The sequence below is a fragment of the Rhinolophus sinicus genome, chromosome 7 (genome assembly GCF_057876585.1).
Source record: "Rhinolophus sinicus isolate RSI-liver-muscle chromosome 7, RSI-T2T, whole genome shotgun sequence".
NCBI lineage: Eukaryota > Metazoa > Chordata > Mammalia > Chiroptera > Rhinolophidae > Rhinolophus > Rhinolophus sinicus.
The window spans coordinates 56,308,841-56,325,279 of record NC_142507.1 but is presented as its reverse complement, the minus strand read 5'-3'; the positions used below and the strand labels follow the sequence as shown (position 1 = coordinate 56,325,279).

At 45.9% G+C, this 16,439-nt stretch overlaps 1 protein-coding gene and 6 non-coding genes across 7 annotated transcripts; 1 reads left to right on the top strand and 6 right to left on the bottom strand.

Annotated features, from left to right (window-relative positions):
• Positions 1–365: 365 nt before the first annotated feature.
• On the bottom strand, positions 366–2,941 carry ABT1 (activator of basal transcription 1). The gene is made up of 3 exons (XM_019714165.3): positions 2,658–2,941; positions 1,434–1,639; positions 366–1,280 (listed from the first exon to the last, which is right to left on the bottom strand). Exons 1-3 carry the CDS (start codon positions 2,896–2,898, stop codon positions 924–926), a joined length of 804 nt encoding a protein of 267 aa, XP_019569724.1. The 5' UTR covers positions 2,899–2,941; the 3' UTR covers positions 366–923.
• A 2,941-nt stretch (positions 2,942–5,882) lies between these two features.
• Positions 5,883–5,972, bottom strand: TRNAY-GUA (transfer RNA tyrosine (anticodon GUA)). The gene is given in 2 exon segments: positions 5,883–5,918; positions 5,936–5,972. It is a non-coding gene; the product is annotated as a tRNA-Tyr (tRNA).
• A 1,098-nt stretch (positions 5,973–7,070) lies between these two features.
• On the bottom strand, positions 7,071–7,143 carry TRNAK-CUU (transfer RNA lysine (anticodon CUU)). Its single transcript has one exon. It is a non-coding gene; the product is annotated as a tRNA-Lys (tRNA).
• A 1,235-nt stretch (positions 7,144–8,378) lies between these two features.
• TRNAP-AGG (transfer RNA proline (anticodon AGG)) lies at positions 8,379–8,450 on the bottom strand. The gene has a single exon. It is a non-coding gene; the product is annotated as a tRNA-Pro (tRNA).
• Positions 8,451–9,544: 1,094 nt separating this feature from the next.
• TRNAI-AAU (transfer RNA isoleucine (anticodon AAU)) lies at positions 9,545–9,618 on the bottom strand. Its single transcript has one exon. It is a non-coding gene; the product is annotated as a tRNA-Ile (tRNA).
• A 519-nt stretch (positions 9,619–10,137) lies between these two features.
• TRNAA-CGC (transfer RNA alanine (anticodon CGC)) lies at positions 10,138–10,209 on the bottom strand. The gene has a single exon. It is a non-coding gene; the product is annotated as a tRNA-Ala (tRNA).
• An 882-nt stretch (positions 10,210–11,091) lies between these two features.
• TRNAK-UUU (transfer RNA lysine (anticodon UUU)) lies at positions 11,092–11,164 on the top strand. The gene has a single exon. It is a non-coding gene; the product is annotated as a tRNA-Lys (tRNA).
• The last annotated feature ends 5,275 nt before the right edge of the window (positions 11,165–16,439 follow it).

Below are 16,439 nucleotides of genomic sequence, written 5' to 3'. Positions count from 1 at the left end.
GAGTCACTGCGCCCACACCTCCCAGGCTTCGCATACATCTGCAATGGTCTGAACCCAACACCCCATGCCTGAGCTTTGTTTGCAATCGTAGTTCAGACTTCTGTCACTTTTCGGGAATGACCTGGAAAACTTGGTGAAGACTGGCAGGAATCGGCTGCACACTGAGGGTACGGCTCCTTCCAGATGGCAGCCATGCCCTGCCAGGGCCCCACTCCCCTTACCCACCACGACGCCTACAGTACCTCTGTACATTTGCTTCTTAAAACATCTGTCTGTTCCTTGTGGCCTGCAGATGTAATGCCAAGGATCACCGACTGTCCCTCACATCCTCGTAATGACTTAGTCAATGCCAAATTAGACACTGATAAAATGGGCTAAGAAATTTATTAGATAAATACAAAAGGGTCCAGGTTGAATGGGGCAGTCCTGAGACCAGACCAGGGGATGCAGTGAAGGTGAGCGAATCGGACACAAGGAGATGGAAGTTGGAACTTATCTCCGATAACTACAAAGGCGTATTAAAAATGCATTTTTGCTTTTCTATAGATACATTTCAAAGGTGGCTCCCGAGCCAGTCCCACCCCGTGAACCCCCATCCCTGTTAGTCTCCAAAATAACAGGATGGTGCTGCTGCCCATCCCTATGGTTGGTAAACAGCTGCCTGGACTAACCATTACACTCTAACTCGATGTAAGGCTCTTCCTGAGGCTGGGAAGCAGGATTTCTAGAGGGCCCCAATGGGCAGCAGATAAGCAGCCAAGCACCCACAAAACTTTTATGTCTGGACATTCACCAGACTCCCGGTCTGAGAAACACAACAGAATGTCTGCTGGGGTGGTCATCAGCAAGTAGACAGAACACTGGGCTGGGCCTGGAAGTGGCAGGAAACTCCCTGTGCCTCAAGGGTCCCTGACCAGTGAAGGCTACTCCACGCTCTCTGAGGGTGGTGGGGCCCCAAAGATCTTGGCAAGGAGCCCTCGGTTGGAGCGGGCCTGGTCCTGGGCGTTGGCCAGGCGAGCCCGTTCACGCCCCCCTGGCCGAGCTGCCTTTCGGGCCCTCAGCTCCTGCTCAGTAGGACGCTGAGCGAAGGCCCAGGAGCCATTCGGGCGGGTAGAGTCCCCATCAGCAGCAAGGAAGCGCTGCCCACGCTCCACATTTCGAAGGTAGAAGTCAGTCTCACGCTTGGCCTGGGCAACCTCAGCCCTCAGGCGCTGCCTGCGCACCTGTCGCTCAAAAGCAAGATGCTCACTTAGGTGGGACCAGGTGAATCGGTGCAGGTACTGCAGACAGGAAAACAAGAAAAGACCTGGGTAGAGCCGGACAAGGAGGGAGAGAAAATCGAGGGGAGAGGGCCAACAAGAGGTCACAGAGGTGCCCGGGCTGGGGTTGGGAAGGCGGGAAGATGAGATGCGCAGACACGCCTACCCCCTTACCTTGAGGTTCCACAGGTCGTAACGGAAGGGGCTGCGCCTGCGGGCGCCCATGGGCGTGTTGTGCAGACTGGCGGCCACACGCTTGGCTACCCGCTTGTCCCGGAACTCCACCCAGCCCTCGGTGTAGTCCTTGCTGTACTTGGCCCGTTTTTTTCCTCCCGTGGCCGACACTACTGCTGCCTTCTTCTTGCGCCGCACGAAACCGTCTGTGCGCCCAAGACAGAGCAGCAGTCAAGGAGACCGACGCAGCACCCACTCATCTGCACCACCCACTCACCGAGTTCTAGACACCTACCCGACCCGGCCAGGGTTCCACCTCAAGGTCTTTGCCAGGAAGGGGAGGACTGCAAAGTCCACCCTTTCTCCCCAGGTCTAATTAAATCCTTTCCTCAATGTCAATCCTGTCAAAATATGAACCGAGACACTTCAAAACAGAGCCGCCACTTTAAAACGGAGCTGGAGCCGCCATCCCACAGAAAACTGCCCAGCACGTCTTACATCTCAAACCTCGAGATGTCAAAACAGGACAAAATAACCTTTGGACCGAGCCTCGAGCAACAATGTGCCCCAAACAACTGTTTGCAAAGATAACAAGGCAAACATTGTGACCACTGGACTGAAAATGTAAAATACTGTTTAGAATTAGCGTCACTACGTTGGCTTTTCCACATCAAGAGCAACGCCTTCCGTCTACTGATGTAATCGTTCCCCTTCCCTTGCTCATAAATACCCCTTGTCTTTGTCTCATCAGAACACTGTGTGGGCTTCCGCCTGGACCAGGACTTCCCTAATAGCTATTCTCATTGCTCTCAAACAAATGCTTGTTGCCTCTTTCAGAGACCCTGACTTTTCAGGTTAGCACTCCTTAATCACGTCTGCCCGGATAGTCCATTCAGAACCCGCACCGGCCAACTCCAATTCCAATTAGTGCCTGTGTGGGACTCACGGGCGGCTGATCACGTAGTGTCTCTCCACCTGGGCCGCGATGGCAGCGGTATGTCTTCAGTTGTGTGAAAAGCCACTTAGAATTTTATTCAGACTGTACTCATGTAATAAACTGGTAAATTCAGGTCAGCAAAGAGGGGTGGGCGGAGGCGGAATTAAAACCCAAAAGTTAGCTCTCTGAGAACAGGCCTACAACGCTACCGTCCCGCCCCGGCCTTAAGAGACCTGCGTCCCACCGACAACTACCCCTCAGAGCCTCGGACCCGCGCACTTACTTACCTTCTGGCTGGAAAAAGACGCGCCCAACCTCGCCATAGGCGCTGAGAAGGTTCCGTACGTGCAGAGGCCGAAAGCGGGGCGGGATGTGGCCCAGGTACACAATGCCTGGCACCACCCGCTTCTTGGCGCCGCCAGCCGCCTCTTCGGATTCCTCCTGCTCCTCCTCCGCCTCTGGTTCCCGGTCTGTCCCTTCCAGAGGCTCCTGCTCTGCGGCTTCCTTTTCTGATTCCTCTGCCTCCATGCTTGCAGATACGTGAAGCACGACAGCCGTAAAGCACTGTGACGTCTGACGCTCACTGTGCGCCAGCCTGCGGCGATGGGGCGGAACCAGTGGGGGTGCTGACCAATGAAAAGCTAGATTGGGCGGCGTGGGTGGATTCAGAATGCGTGAAGAGGCCGGAAGTGAGACTCAGGTCCGCGGGAGATTCAAACCGGAGAGCCGATCCGAGGCTTAAGAAAGCGGAACTAGTCTGACTGGCGAGCTGGATCCGCGGACCGGAAAAGGCCGATCCACAGTGTAACACCCTACTGAATACCTTGTGAGATGCAAAAAGGGGGTTGCGGCAGGCTCTTCTGGAAGTTTTGGGAATGAGGGAAAGGTTTTTGTGTGTTCTAGGACCAAAATAACACTTTACCCAAAGTATCCAAGTTGTGACCTTTTAAAGCTTACTTAAATTTCACTTTTTAAAATTGACTTGTGAAATTTTATTTTTAAAAAATTAACGGAGATTTGAATATTTTTAAATTTCAGTTTTGAAAATGTAGTTTAACTTTGCAAATAATACGTTTTGAAATTTTAATTAGATTTAATTTTTGAAAATTGCAGTTCTGAATAGTTTAAATATTCACTTCAAATTTGATTTTGTGACTAAGATCTCTTAAAAATGTAAATATGGGACAATTATTTCTTTTATTTTAAAAACTTATTTGGCACCTATTACACAGTTTACTGACACATTATTCGTTTCATATTTATATCACAGATACTTGGTCCTGACTCCAGTGAGAACCAGGACAACAGCTGGAATGTCTCCTTGAGAGTGGGAAGGGATCTAGTGCCCAAATGGATAAATATGAACACGTAGTGTTTTTAAAATGTAGAATGTTTGTGTGGAAGTGTTTGTAAGATCATTACATCAACTAACTTACTTGATCAAAGTAAATTTCCCATTTGCGTGGCGTCCAAATATGGATTCATGATTCAGGATTCCTGCTCTTGCCTCCCAGAGAAAGGCCTTTGCTTTGTGGCAGCCTCTGCTTGGGAGGCTGGAATAGTCCCTGGACTCAGACCAGCATCATCTGTTATGCAGTAGAGGGTGATGATCACTCTTTAGAAACCCTGAATGTCTCCATTGCTGCTGTCAGACAATGTCGATCCCACCTTCCACCATCTCTCATGTGATCTTTTAGATAACCTCTGCTCTGTCCCCCAGACCCCCAAATCCTTTTCCGTATCCCTGTCCAACCCTAGTTTCCACTGTCATAGTGCCACTGGAGTAACTTTTTTAAAATCTCAATAGGTAACCACAATTGGTGAGCAACTTTAAGGGCTCCCTATGCCTTCAGGATAAACAAAAAGGCCTCAATTTTTATTCCTAACGATTAAAAATGTCCATTCTTGCAGGTGGTACATTCTTGCAATCCCTAGGAGTCCTACCCCCAAATAGAGGCAGAACCACTGATTTAATTCATTTTATCCTATTTTTTCATAATCTCTCTTTTGAGACTCAAGTTCTGTGGGGAAAAAAAGGAGTTTTATACTGTTACACTATCACCAGTGGCATAATAAAATAAACAAACCTATTAAGGAGATGGAGGAGGACTTTTGTAAGCAAAGATAAAGATGAATAGTGTAAAAACGTCTCTAAACCATACCAAAAAATTAGCTCTTCCCAGAGCAGCCCATTTAATCCTTCACCCAACCCTTGCTCCAGGTGGCTCTACCTCCTCAGTTACTCCTTTTTTCCTATGTCATTTACTGCTTTTTGACGTATTGCACAATTTACCTTTTAAATGTATGACATCTTTTCTGCTCTGAAAAGGTAATTCACTAGAGGACAACGATCCTGGTGTGATTTATTGACTTAGGCTATGTGCTTCGATGGGTCCCTTTTTCTTGGGGGTATTCATTTGCCATTTGTTAAGTCAAGTTCTTAAATTGAGGACATCATCCTAATAGAAGCACATGAATGAATTAAATTTGATGGAAAGAGGGAAAAAGAAAAACGATATTGACCAAGGTCCTGGGTCTGAAAATCTGCCTCCCGAAATGGAGGGCAGGGAAAGACCCAAGAAAGAGGCTGCCACACTCCATCTAGTCATTAATAGAGTTCATTATCACATACGCGGTGCATTGTTGGCAGCTGCAAGACGAACCGGGTCCCTGTGTCGCTTGGCAGGCGCCAGAAAATTATACAGGGAAAGGGGATTGGTCACAGGGGTAGTATGTGACTTCTACCAGGTACACAAATTACTTGATATGGTGGGTGCTGGCTTATGTCCGGAGGAACATGGATATGGATAGTCTCCAAGAGGGGTTGCAGTAAGCAATCTCCCCTCTGGCCCGGATCCAGCTCATGGGTCAGGCAGCGGTCACACCTTGGAGCAGTCTCTCCTCCACATTCCACCCCTCGTGACCGGCTCTTACAATCTCACGGCACCACCCCGTCTTCCGCAAGGTGCCCTGAGTGGTCAGCAAGGGCGCTTCATCAGCAGGGAAGTAGCTCGCTTGGTCACCCGTTGGCTGCACTGGAGACACAGCTGAAGAAGGCATTGCCAGGTCCCACTTGTCACCCTACTTCCTAGGACCACGGGGGAAGCGTCCAATATGGTGACGACATTAGGCACAGTTGCATGAATAGGAGGCGCCACCTTACTCAGTCCTTTGCAGCCCACTATTTTCGGCAGGCGCCGACTGGCTTTGGTACCCGCCACACTGGGCTGTTAAAGCCGCCGTGTGCATGGCGCACAGTGCCCACGCGATGGCGCTCCTGGATCATTTCCGCTGTTTCCTGTGTCCTCCCTGGAACCCGTATTGCTTGAGTGAACTGCGAGGTTGCCGAGTGGTTGCGTCCATCAGTCAGGCTTACGGAGAAAAATTATATCAAAACAGATTCGCTGCACAACAAGGACAGTCTGAAATAGATGCGCATCGATGACCCACAGGACTGAGACAGACCTGTTTGGGGGGGGGGGGGGGAATGAAAAACGAAGCAAAACATGAGCTCCTTCGAGCCGGATTCGAACCAGCGACCTAAGGATGCCTGAATGCTTAGCCACTACAGTCCTCCGCTCTACCAACTGAGCTATCGAAGGAAGCACGTCAGTCGTGTCCCCTCCGCGCCTGCCAACTCTGCGCTAGTGTGGCAAATGCGCGTGCTCGCGGCCTCGAGCATCTGTGCTATTGACAGTAGTTTTCGATTATTTTTCTTAACACAAGTAGAAAGCATTATCATTCAAATACTGGTAAATTATACTGGTAAATTTTGCAAATGTAAGCTTGTCTAGTTTTCTGCGCCTGTCTGAAGCTCAAAACGGCTATTACTCTCTTGTTAATGAAAGGCGACCTCAGGACTGCTTTGTTCTCCTTCACATTCCTTTAAAGATCGTTGCATTGTCATACAGTGGAGCCAAACACAGGACTAGTGGTCCCCCTTGCACAAGTAGCACATTGAGACCAGGCTTCGTTTGCTCCTCTAGGGCACAAAGAATGATTGTTTTTCTGAATAGGAATTAAAAGCAAGTTGCCGATCACTTCATTTGGACATTAACCTCTTCAAGTCTTCATGAAACATCTATTGTGAGAGGGGCCAATCTGAATGAATTAAATATAAACTTTTATCTCCTCCTTAGCCCCAATTGACTGAATAAGTTATCCTTTTTTATAGGTTTATTTAGTATTATCCATTTTGTCAAAGTATGCTTTTCAAAAAGTTAAATATATGATTCATACAAATGTAAAAAAAAAAAATACTTGTCAAAAGATCTGTTAATGAGAGAAGCAACAGAATGGTAAAACTAGTCCAAAGAAGCTGAAAGACTCTCAACACTCAAAACTCTCCAAGAACATTGTTGGCCCTGAGCCTCTGTCCTTCGGATGATTTTTCCACCTTCAGTCTACCTTTTCCAATATCTCTGCACCCCTAGACCTTTTATGGTGGGGATGGTGCTTCAGAATCACCTGAGGAGCTAACCTGTGCAGAGCGCTCGCCCTCCCACAGACCACATATCCAAACAGTAGGACAGAGCACCCCTGGCCAGGGGGCGATGAGCCTAGGCTCTGGCGTTGCAGTGAGGCCGAAAGAGCTGGGCAGAGCCAGGAACCGCAGCCGCTCGCCATGCTCTAGTCTAAACTTCCATGTTGATAACGGCCAGGGTCGTAGTTTAGGAGGTGAAGAGTGTGACAAAAATAAACGCCCAACGTGGGGCTCGAACCCACGACCCTGAGATTAAGAGTCTCATGCTCTACCGACTGAGCTAGCCGGGCATCTGTAGCGGGCCTTTCCTAATTTACTATAGGAAATAGAAATTTTTCTTGGGCCCACTGAGAACATAGAATTCTGGATTTTATAGGATTGTTTTTGTCTTATATTCAAGATGACATGAAACTCAAAGAAATATTCTCTGAAATTATTAACATGCATTCCACCCACTTCGACTACCTCTTCCCCTTTACCCCATGCTCACCAACCTGTAGTGCAGACCACAAAATGTTTCCGGGATCCCAGAGCCGGAATCTCGGAATAAGTCTAGTGACCCCAACTCCGACACTCAGTGCTCCACACCTGGTTTCCAACGTGGTTCCGCGCACAGCTCCGGAGGACCCAGGTCCTGGAGCCCAGACACTCCCCTGGGCCCTCTGTGCAGTTCCGTCTCGGTGTCCATAGCCAGCCAGCTCTCGCCCCTCTTGCCGCCCTATGTGGACGTGGCCCTGAAGAAAATCTCTGCGGTTTTCTTCCTCCTGTTCAGGCCCCTTTTGCTTGTTGTCCTTTTCCACATTCTAGGCGGATACTCACAGAAAAGGGTGTGAGGGTTCGCAATTTTGCTTTCATATAAAATACGTGACAACCACAGGAACATAGGATCCAGTGATTTTTTTTTTGTTTGTATGTTTTGTCAACCACTAACCGCAAAAGCTTATTGAATATAATGGATGCTCAACAAACACCTGCTTGATGAATGCACCTTGGGACGCTCCAGGAGAGAGAATCTGCCCCTTCTCAACAAGGACGCAGAGCCCCATGTCCTGAGCGATGGGGGGAATACTCAACGCTGTCCTCGAGAAGAAATAAAGTAGCCAAGGTTCCCAACACCACAATTCTATAGTGCAGGGTTTTGGTTTTTCCATTTAAACCCATGTCTCTCATGTGGGGAATGAATGATGGATGACACTGTATTGAGATGTGGCCGTCATCTCCCTGTACATTTCACACGATCACAACCTTGGGGGCGGAACTTCAGGAAGAAGCGGAAACATTTGCCTTTGCAAGAGTCACTTTGGACCTGATGAAAAACTGAATACAAGCCAAAATGAAAAAAATACTTATGTTTTTAGAGGAATTATCAAGTTACGTGTTGGGATTAAGTGCAGATCCAGCCTGCCCATTTTTACATGAACGAACAGCAGTTTAATTTCGTTGAATGGCAGCGGTCCCAATTTCTGTTGTGTGAGAAGTTTAACCCTTTATGACAAAAAAGTTCAGTAGAGTAACAATAAAAGGTGGGCTCGTCCGGGATTTGAACCCGGGACCTCTCGCACCCTAAGCGAGAATCATACCCCTAGACCAACGAGCCACTTACAAGGGCTTGTTTCCTGAAAGTCTTAAATATTTAGTGAATTTCTCTGTGTTTTGTATGTTTTATGTATTAATGTGTATAACTATAAGTGATATTTTCTGTTTCTCCCCCTCCTTCCTCCTCCCCGCCTCTCCCTCCCCCTCCCCCCACTTCCATTGCTCCCTCCCTTCCTGTTTTGAAAACCAGGTCAACATGACTCTCTCTCAGAAGTTCCCCGGATTTTCCCGCAACCCAATCTTCTAAAGACTGTATAAAACCCATTTCTCAAAGGTCGCTGACTCATCCTAGCCTTTGTTAGAAATACAGAAACCTGTGCCCTTTCTCTGGAGCAAGGCCCGTAGGCTGCATTTTGACAAGGTCCCTAAGTGCACTGCAGCTGTAAACTCGGGACTGAACCGGCCCCCGCGCGTTCCCAAAACCCACTTGGAGTTCTTGCTCGATCTCAGCATTTTCCACGGAAAATTGTGAACACAGGTGAACATTCACTCAGTAGTATATGAAGCTGTGAGGTCGTGAATAAATGAGGGACACGAGCTGCACGAGGAACAAGGGGATACATAATTAGGGCGCTGAAAGTCTGTTTTGGTGGAAAAAGGCTGACTCGAGAGGCGTCCCAGCAGGAAATGACAGGACAGAGGGACAGGTCGGTGACGGACGGCGTGGTCCGGTTAAAGGGCTCGTCCTTTTTCAAATGAGCAAAGTCACAAACTGCGTCTCTCAGGATGGGATTCCTCCCGGGCTGTGTGAGGGACGATCCACCCGGATGGGGACCCTACTGAGCTTCGGAGACGCGGGTCCCGCCGGCTCACACCAGCCCTCATTTCAGTCACTCAGGGCTTGACTATGTTTCAGATATTTCGAGGAAAGTCTTTGGCCACAGCAGTGGTGACACTCTCTCCCTCAGATGAAATTAGAAACTGCTAAGGTGTCTCCGGGGCAAACGTCCTGAGCAACGGCTGGCGCAGGTAGGTGCTCTGGGTTCCCTCGGCGGGTCGGCACTTGCGCAGACGCAGCCGGCAGTCTCCTAAGAGGGTCCAGGACCAGGTTTTTCCTTCGCTCTGGAAAAGCAATCGCAGCACAAAAAGGAGGACTGGCCCGTACGGGGATCGAACCCGCGACCTTGGCGTTATTAGCACCACGCTCTAACCAACTGAGCTAACCGGCCAGCTGCGAGAAATCCTCTCCAAATAGCTTCCAAGAAGGGACGCTGGTTCTTGACGTTGTTTTCCTGTGACCAATAGCATGAAGCATCGGAGCAGTTGGACTCGCCCACCCCCAACTGAGCTCCTCCTTCTTCCAACATTGGGCCTGGTTTCCGAGCCGTGGCGCGAAGCTAACAATACGCCTCCTCCCCTTTCTGTGATCTCGGGCGAAAATGACTTCTGTCCTTTGGGTCCCAACCAGCAGACACCACAGATAGCCGTTAATTTATTGAGTCCCGGACAATTCTCCAGGTTGTTCCTCTTCGGCCGCTCCATTGGGTGTGTTTTTCTCTTTCCTATTTCATTCGTTTCAGATAAAGATATTCCAAAATACCCAAAAGTAATCCTATTTCCCCCTCTACATATACAGTTCTATACGCAGTGGCTAAACGAACACCGTAAGACATTAATGAAGACAAGAATAGATGGTATGATTGGACATTTTAAAAATGTAACGTCTGATTGTATAGACAAAAGGGACTTGGAGATGCCGGGGATCGAACCCGGGACCTCATACATGCGAAGCATGCGCTCTACCACTGAGCTACATCCCCTGCCCCTCAACACTTTCGGCTGTAATTCTTCCCAACTCTTTTAAGCCCATTTTTACCCTCGGGCAATGGTAAGATTTTTTTCTGAATACTAAAGCTAAATTTTCCATGTATTTAGCAAAACCTTGAAATGAGACAACCGTAATCGGTATTCCAAATGGAGGAAGCCTTGCAGCCATTCGACCCTTGGCAGCGCTTAACCTAGAGAATAAGGGAAAGAGTTAAGTATCTGAAAAGATGACCAGGAAAAGCAGAGCGCGACTCTCCCTCAACAGCTTCTTTCCTTGTTTTCTTTTCTCCATAGACAGCTGAGGCCCAGCACAAAACCAAAGCGTTCCCTCTGTCGGTCGATCCATATTCACGTGTCCAAAGTGCCGCGGAAGATATGATTCAATAAACCCGTTAAATCACAGCGGCGGATCGGCTTCCTTTTGCAAGTGGTCTGTTGGGACCCAAATGTAGAATATTTGAGCTATTTCTCCAGGAAGCCTAGGAACGGAAGGCCACAGTTCTGTAGGTTTTGACTGCTCTGACTTCTATACATTCTAAAATGTATCTCTATATATACTTGTACAGTATCTATACATATATTATAGCAGATAGATAGATAGATAGATAGATAGATAGATAGATAGATAGATAGATAGATAGAGATATAAAGATAGAATTTGGGGAACATTATAATTAATGTTACAGGGCTGACCTCGGTCTTAAAGACAACCCTCGTTGTGGCTGAGTTTCTATGCTTATTGGGGTATTAATAAACATTTTTTGAACGACCAGCTCTGAATGGGAATCACAGGTAAAACCTCTAAAATCACGCTCACATTCAAATATATAGTTAAATTGACCACAGTTGAAGTGGTGGGCATGTTTGAAGTATGAGCCCGGATAGCTCAGTCGGTAGAGCATCAGACTTTTAATCTGAGGGTCCAGGGTTCAAGTCCCTGTTCGGGCGTCCTCCTTTTCTTCCCCATTCTGCAATTTTATCCCAACAATGAAGAGGAAAGAAGGTGTTCTCAACAAACAGGTTGAATTCTCTAAAAAATGAGAGGGAATCCTGAGCACAACATAGACTTCATAAATTAGGACCTGTTAGGGAAATAGAAGGGCCTTTTAGTAAGGTGGTTGGAAATAACAGCACATAAAACATTTTATCTAGAGCACAAGTTTCACAAACAATAGTCACCAGTTATCAAAGTCAAACTCGTTCTTGAAAAGCAACAAAAGCGCAAAACTGCTCCCTCTTCCCTATATCAGCGTGTTTCTTTCTGATCACCTCCGGGGACGCCCAAGTTAACCCGACTGAGATGGTGGGCCTGGCACTCAGAACTCATGGCCTAGTGGCAGTGGCTTCCAGGCTTTTCTGGCCAGGATCAGTTTGAAGTTGAGTTTACCTCTAGACCCAGACCTACCCATGTAACAGCAACAACGCTTGCCTGAATTACCACTTACTCTTGCCATGTGCACTACATTCTGATGGCATCTCAGATTCTATCTTATTCTTTAAAATGCTGGGTGCCACCCACTATTAAATTAATTTCAAGTCCACCTCCTTGGGAAACACTGGGCTGTAGGGTAGTCATACAGATGAAATGTGACATAGAGTGCAGGGTGATGGGTGTTATGCTGCCTGCTCCACCCCTTCCCCTAACTCCAAGTCCCCTGTCCTGGAGTGACCCAAAGCCGCCGGTCACCTGAGTGCACAGGCACCAACATTGTCCCTGCCCTGCTTGGCAGCCCTTGATGGAGACTTCACTTGGTAATTGCCCAAAGCTGAACATTCACCCTAATAGAGCCACAAGATAACAGAGAAATTAGCTTTTTCCTTGCTATTAAAAATTGTCAAATGAGCACAAAACCACACACACACACACACACACACACACACACAAACTGGACTAGTCAACCAAGAGAGGATCTGAAATTAAAGCTACGAGTCAATAATGCAAACAACATGTATTATGGACAGCTAACCTACGATTCCAGGGCAGGCCTGTATAATCCACACCTTCATTTTTCCTTTTTCCCTTTTTCTCCTACTTTAATTCCTTCCTATCTCATAAATAATATGAGAGGCCAAGCATTCACTGTAATAGTTATTGTTTCCTTTTCCCCCTTAATTTCTAACTATAAAGAGAAATCTTCAACTGACTGCCCTCACATACTGCCAGGTTCAGTTGGACTTAGCATTTTGCTATTTTAGAAAATTTTGCTGTCATAATCTTTGTTTTACACAGCTCGGTGTTATAAAGACACCACTCTGATAACGGTTACTCAATGCTTTGAGATGATCAGTGAGGCCCACGAGACTTCATACGAGAAACCTCCAGAAACTACAGGTGTTTGCCCTGAAGGAAACATGGTGGCATAGCCTTCCTCTGTGCTGCCGCTCTTGTTGCTCAGATGTGTCCTAAAACCCCTAGGAAAACACTTTCCTTCGTATGTGGGACATGTCACACCAAGGTCACACCAAGGGCTGAGCCTTCCTGGTGACGAGGGACTGGCACAGGTATGACATACCCAAAATGAGCCACCTGAAACGATGCTTTAATAACCCATCAGTGCTGCTTTCCAATGCTTGATCAGCGATGCTTTCAGGGAAAGACCTTAATCAAAATGTGGGAAAATGTAAAAATAATATAAACGGAGCCGGGGCTGCCGTCCCAGAGAAACTGCCTTGCACATCTTACGTCTCCACCTTTGGGATGTTAAAACAGGGCAAGATAATCTTCAAATTGGACATAAAACAACACTGTGCCCCAAAGAACTGTTTGCAAAGATAACTAGAAAGCAGATAAAATAACTACTGGACTGATGGCTACTGGACTGAAAATTAAAAACATTGTTTGGAGTTAGCATTGCATGTTAGCTTATCTGCACCAATAGCAATGCCTTCCTTCTAGTGGTGGAATTGTTCCCCTTCCCCCTCTCATAAATACCCACTGCCTTTGTCTCCGCATCGGAACACTATTTGGGCTCCTGCCTGAATCAGTGCTTCCCAAATAGCTATTCTTATTGATCTCAAGTCAATGCTTGTTGCCTCTCACTTTGGCCTCTTATTTTAGGTTAACACATATGAATTAATGGGCTGAACTCTAATTTATCTTTGTGCCAATCCAGCACTTCATGTGATTAACTCCATCATGTCACCTAGAGGAAACTTGAGCTGGAGTAAAAAACCTAATAATAACATTACTGATATCTAAATGGGGGGAGGGGGACTTGCCAGGAGCCGGGCACTGTGCTAAGCATTTTTGCAGGGTTTCTTGGGGACTGGTGAACTTGGATGAGGAAAAAAAAATTTACATCTTTAAAATCTCTAAACTGTAACTGAAATTTAGCATATCCTTCACCTATGAATGTAGGCAACAAACTACAAGCTGAAGAGAAGTACCTGTGGCTTTGTCACCAAGAAAAATCACAGACATTTTCATATCACAATACAGTTGTTACAAATATCTCCTACTTAATTAACTATTTCAAAATTACAGTTGTCATAAGGCCGATCTTGATGTTTAATATTTAATACATTATACTAATGAAAAAGCACACATATTACTATATTGCAAATTATTTTAATTGTTTGATAACTGTTTCCCGGTATAATTATTTTTTTAACACAGCTCGGTGTTAATATTTAATGTTTAATATTTAATACATTGTATTAATGAAAAAGCACACATATTACTATATTGCAAATTATTTTAATTGTTTGATAACTGTTTCCCGGTATAATTATTTTTTTAACCTTTTTAAAAATTATTATTCCTTTTTAAAATACAATCTCGAGAAGGGCTCCATGGCCTCCATCATGAAGCCAGAGGTTGCCCAGGTACCTAAAAGGTTAAGCCGTCCCTCCCCGAAGAGACCTCCTGGTGCCAACAGTCCCCTTCCGCCCGAACTTCACGAAAGAGGACATTAGGTTAGAGCCGGGGACCCGAAGCCCAAGCAAGGTCCGCTGGGGGTCCGAGAAGCAATTCAGGAGAGAACTTCACAGTCGCAGCCTCCCTCCCCTTCGCCTGGGAATCAGGGTGCAAGCCAGGACAGCACGGCGCGAGGGAACAGTGTGTCCGTGCGGTGCAGCCAGAGGGCCGGGTATCACGTGCTCGTCCGATTGCGTCCTCCCGCAGTTCGGGTAGGGCTCACATAGGTCCTTGTATGACGAGAGGGCGACCATAGGAGATTTTGGAGGGTGAATAAAGTCTGTCTTGATAGGATCGCAGTGATCACTGATGAGAACCGAGAGGGACGGGGCCGGATACGAGGAAATAATTGTCCCTCCCTCTTGTTTCCAACGCTTCCAGGACCAGTGCCTCAGTTTTGAGCGTTAGAAATTTGATTATTGAGAACTGATCACTCAGGCTGCTTCATGTCAGACACACAAGTCCTCAAAATATTTGTAAACCAGGATGTTAATTTATGAATTTACAGATAGGAGTGTAAGTGCCCAATGGATCAGCAAAGTAGGCAAGGAGATTTAAAGGCTGAGTTATGGTTTCCTAATTTACTCTTCGCTACTTCAGGAATATTTTCGTCTAAAAAACGAGTATCCTCGTGCAGAAACAGTATTCCTTCTAGCTTTACGTTGGGGGAGATACAATAACACTCTAAATTCCATATGACCACTTTCCCCCTGGAATTTATCGTCCTTTCTTCATTGGAAATTACAACTGTTTAGCTTATTGAATATTGTTACTTGCATTTGATAGTTTACTAATGGTATCTTGGGAAATTCCTTAATTTGCTCAGACACACCAAATTATTTTTTTTGGATGGGTTATATTTGAGATAGATAGCAGTGATGTTTTCAACAATGAGGAACCTTCTAGGCCCTGGAGGAGTTACAGACCTTGGTCTTATTCTGGATTTTCACTGTATGACCAAAGGGCAAGTTATTTAATCTCTGTTTGCCTCAGTTTCAGTAAACGTAAAGTAAAATGGGGATAGTAATACTGGATTCATAGGGTCACAGAAACAAAATGCATGTAAATCACTGTCAGAGTGTTTGGCAAATAATAAGCACTTACGAGATGTCTTGTAAAAAAACTAATACAAATTAGTTATGCATTTATTTTTTGATTAAACAAATTTGTTGAACATTTACTATGCACTATATCTCTTAACATCTTTACGATGTTATTACTCTTACTAGAATCCTTTCCTCACCCTCACTCCTTGCTGGTTTCATTTTACTGTTTGTCAAAATGCCCCAGGAGGCCCTTCCTAATACCCCTTCATGCTCTGGCATCAGGGTTTGGTCTCCTGCACACTACTGTGTGGTGACTTATTTGTCATTTGACTTTGGGCTCTAAGAACAGAGACTGTTTATCTTGAATCCTGATCTGTTTGATAAAATGAAATCACAGATAAGTGTTTGTTGTTTACTGAACAAAATGGGGGTGGGGATACTTGAGCAGAGGAAGAAAAATATGCACCGATAAAGCAGAATTTCTAGCAATTCAGTTGTGACAGCCATCTAACTGGTCTTCCTCCTTAAACTCTTCCTTCCTTACAGCCTATTGCCCATGCATCAGCCACACACACAAACAACTTAGATCGTGCCATCTCTCTGTTCAAAACTCTAATGGCATCCCATCACCTTCAGAGAAAAATTAGCCTAGAGTCGTCCATTTTCTGGCCTCTGGCCATCTCTGCAGTCATATCAACTATCACTCTTACCCTCCCTCCAATTCAGTCATTTCTGCCTTCTAGTTGTTCCTCAGCATGTCGAAAACATTTCTACATCATCTCTGCATTTGCTACTCCCTCTCCTGGAATGCTATCCGCTCATATTCATGTCTTGTGTTCCTCTACTTCATTAAGTGCTCTGCTGAAATGTCATCTCATCAGAAAAGACTTTCCTAACCACCCTATCTAAATAGTATTCACTCACACTTGTTTACATAAGGCCTCTTGTCACACACTTTTACCTACACCCACCCCCACTAGAATATAAGCTTGGTGAAAGCAGACTTTGTTTTGTTCACTGCTGTACCCCATCCCCACTCCCCAGGCACTTGGACAACACCTAGCATTAGAAAAACGAAAAAACGGTATAAGAACTGTGGAAAAAAAAAATTGTTTATATATACAGAATCTATGGTTGTCAATGTAGAAACCCCAAAGAATATAGAGATATAAGAATTAATGAGAATTTAGAAAGGTTGCTGGATACAAAAAATCAACTTTAGCTAAAAACAGAAAATGTAGTAACTAAAAATATGCCATAT

Coding starts and splice junctions, on each gene's coding strand:
- ABT1 (XM_019714165.3), bottom strand. CDS start 2,898: ATGGAGGCAGAGGAATCAGAAAAGGAAGCCGCAGAGCAGGAGCCTCTG. Junction 1,640..2,657: donor CGTCTTTTTCCAGCCAGAAG/GTAAGTAAGTGC, acceptor TTGGGCGCACAG/ACGGTTTCGTGCGGCGCAAG. Junction 1,281..1,433: donor ACGACCTGTGGAACCTCAAG/GTAAGGGGGTAG, acceptor TCCTGTCTGCAG/TACCTGCACCGATTCACCTG.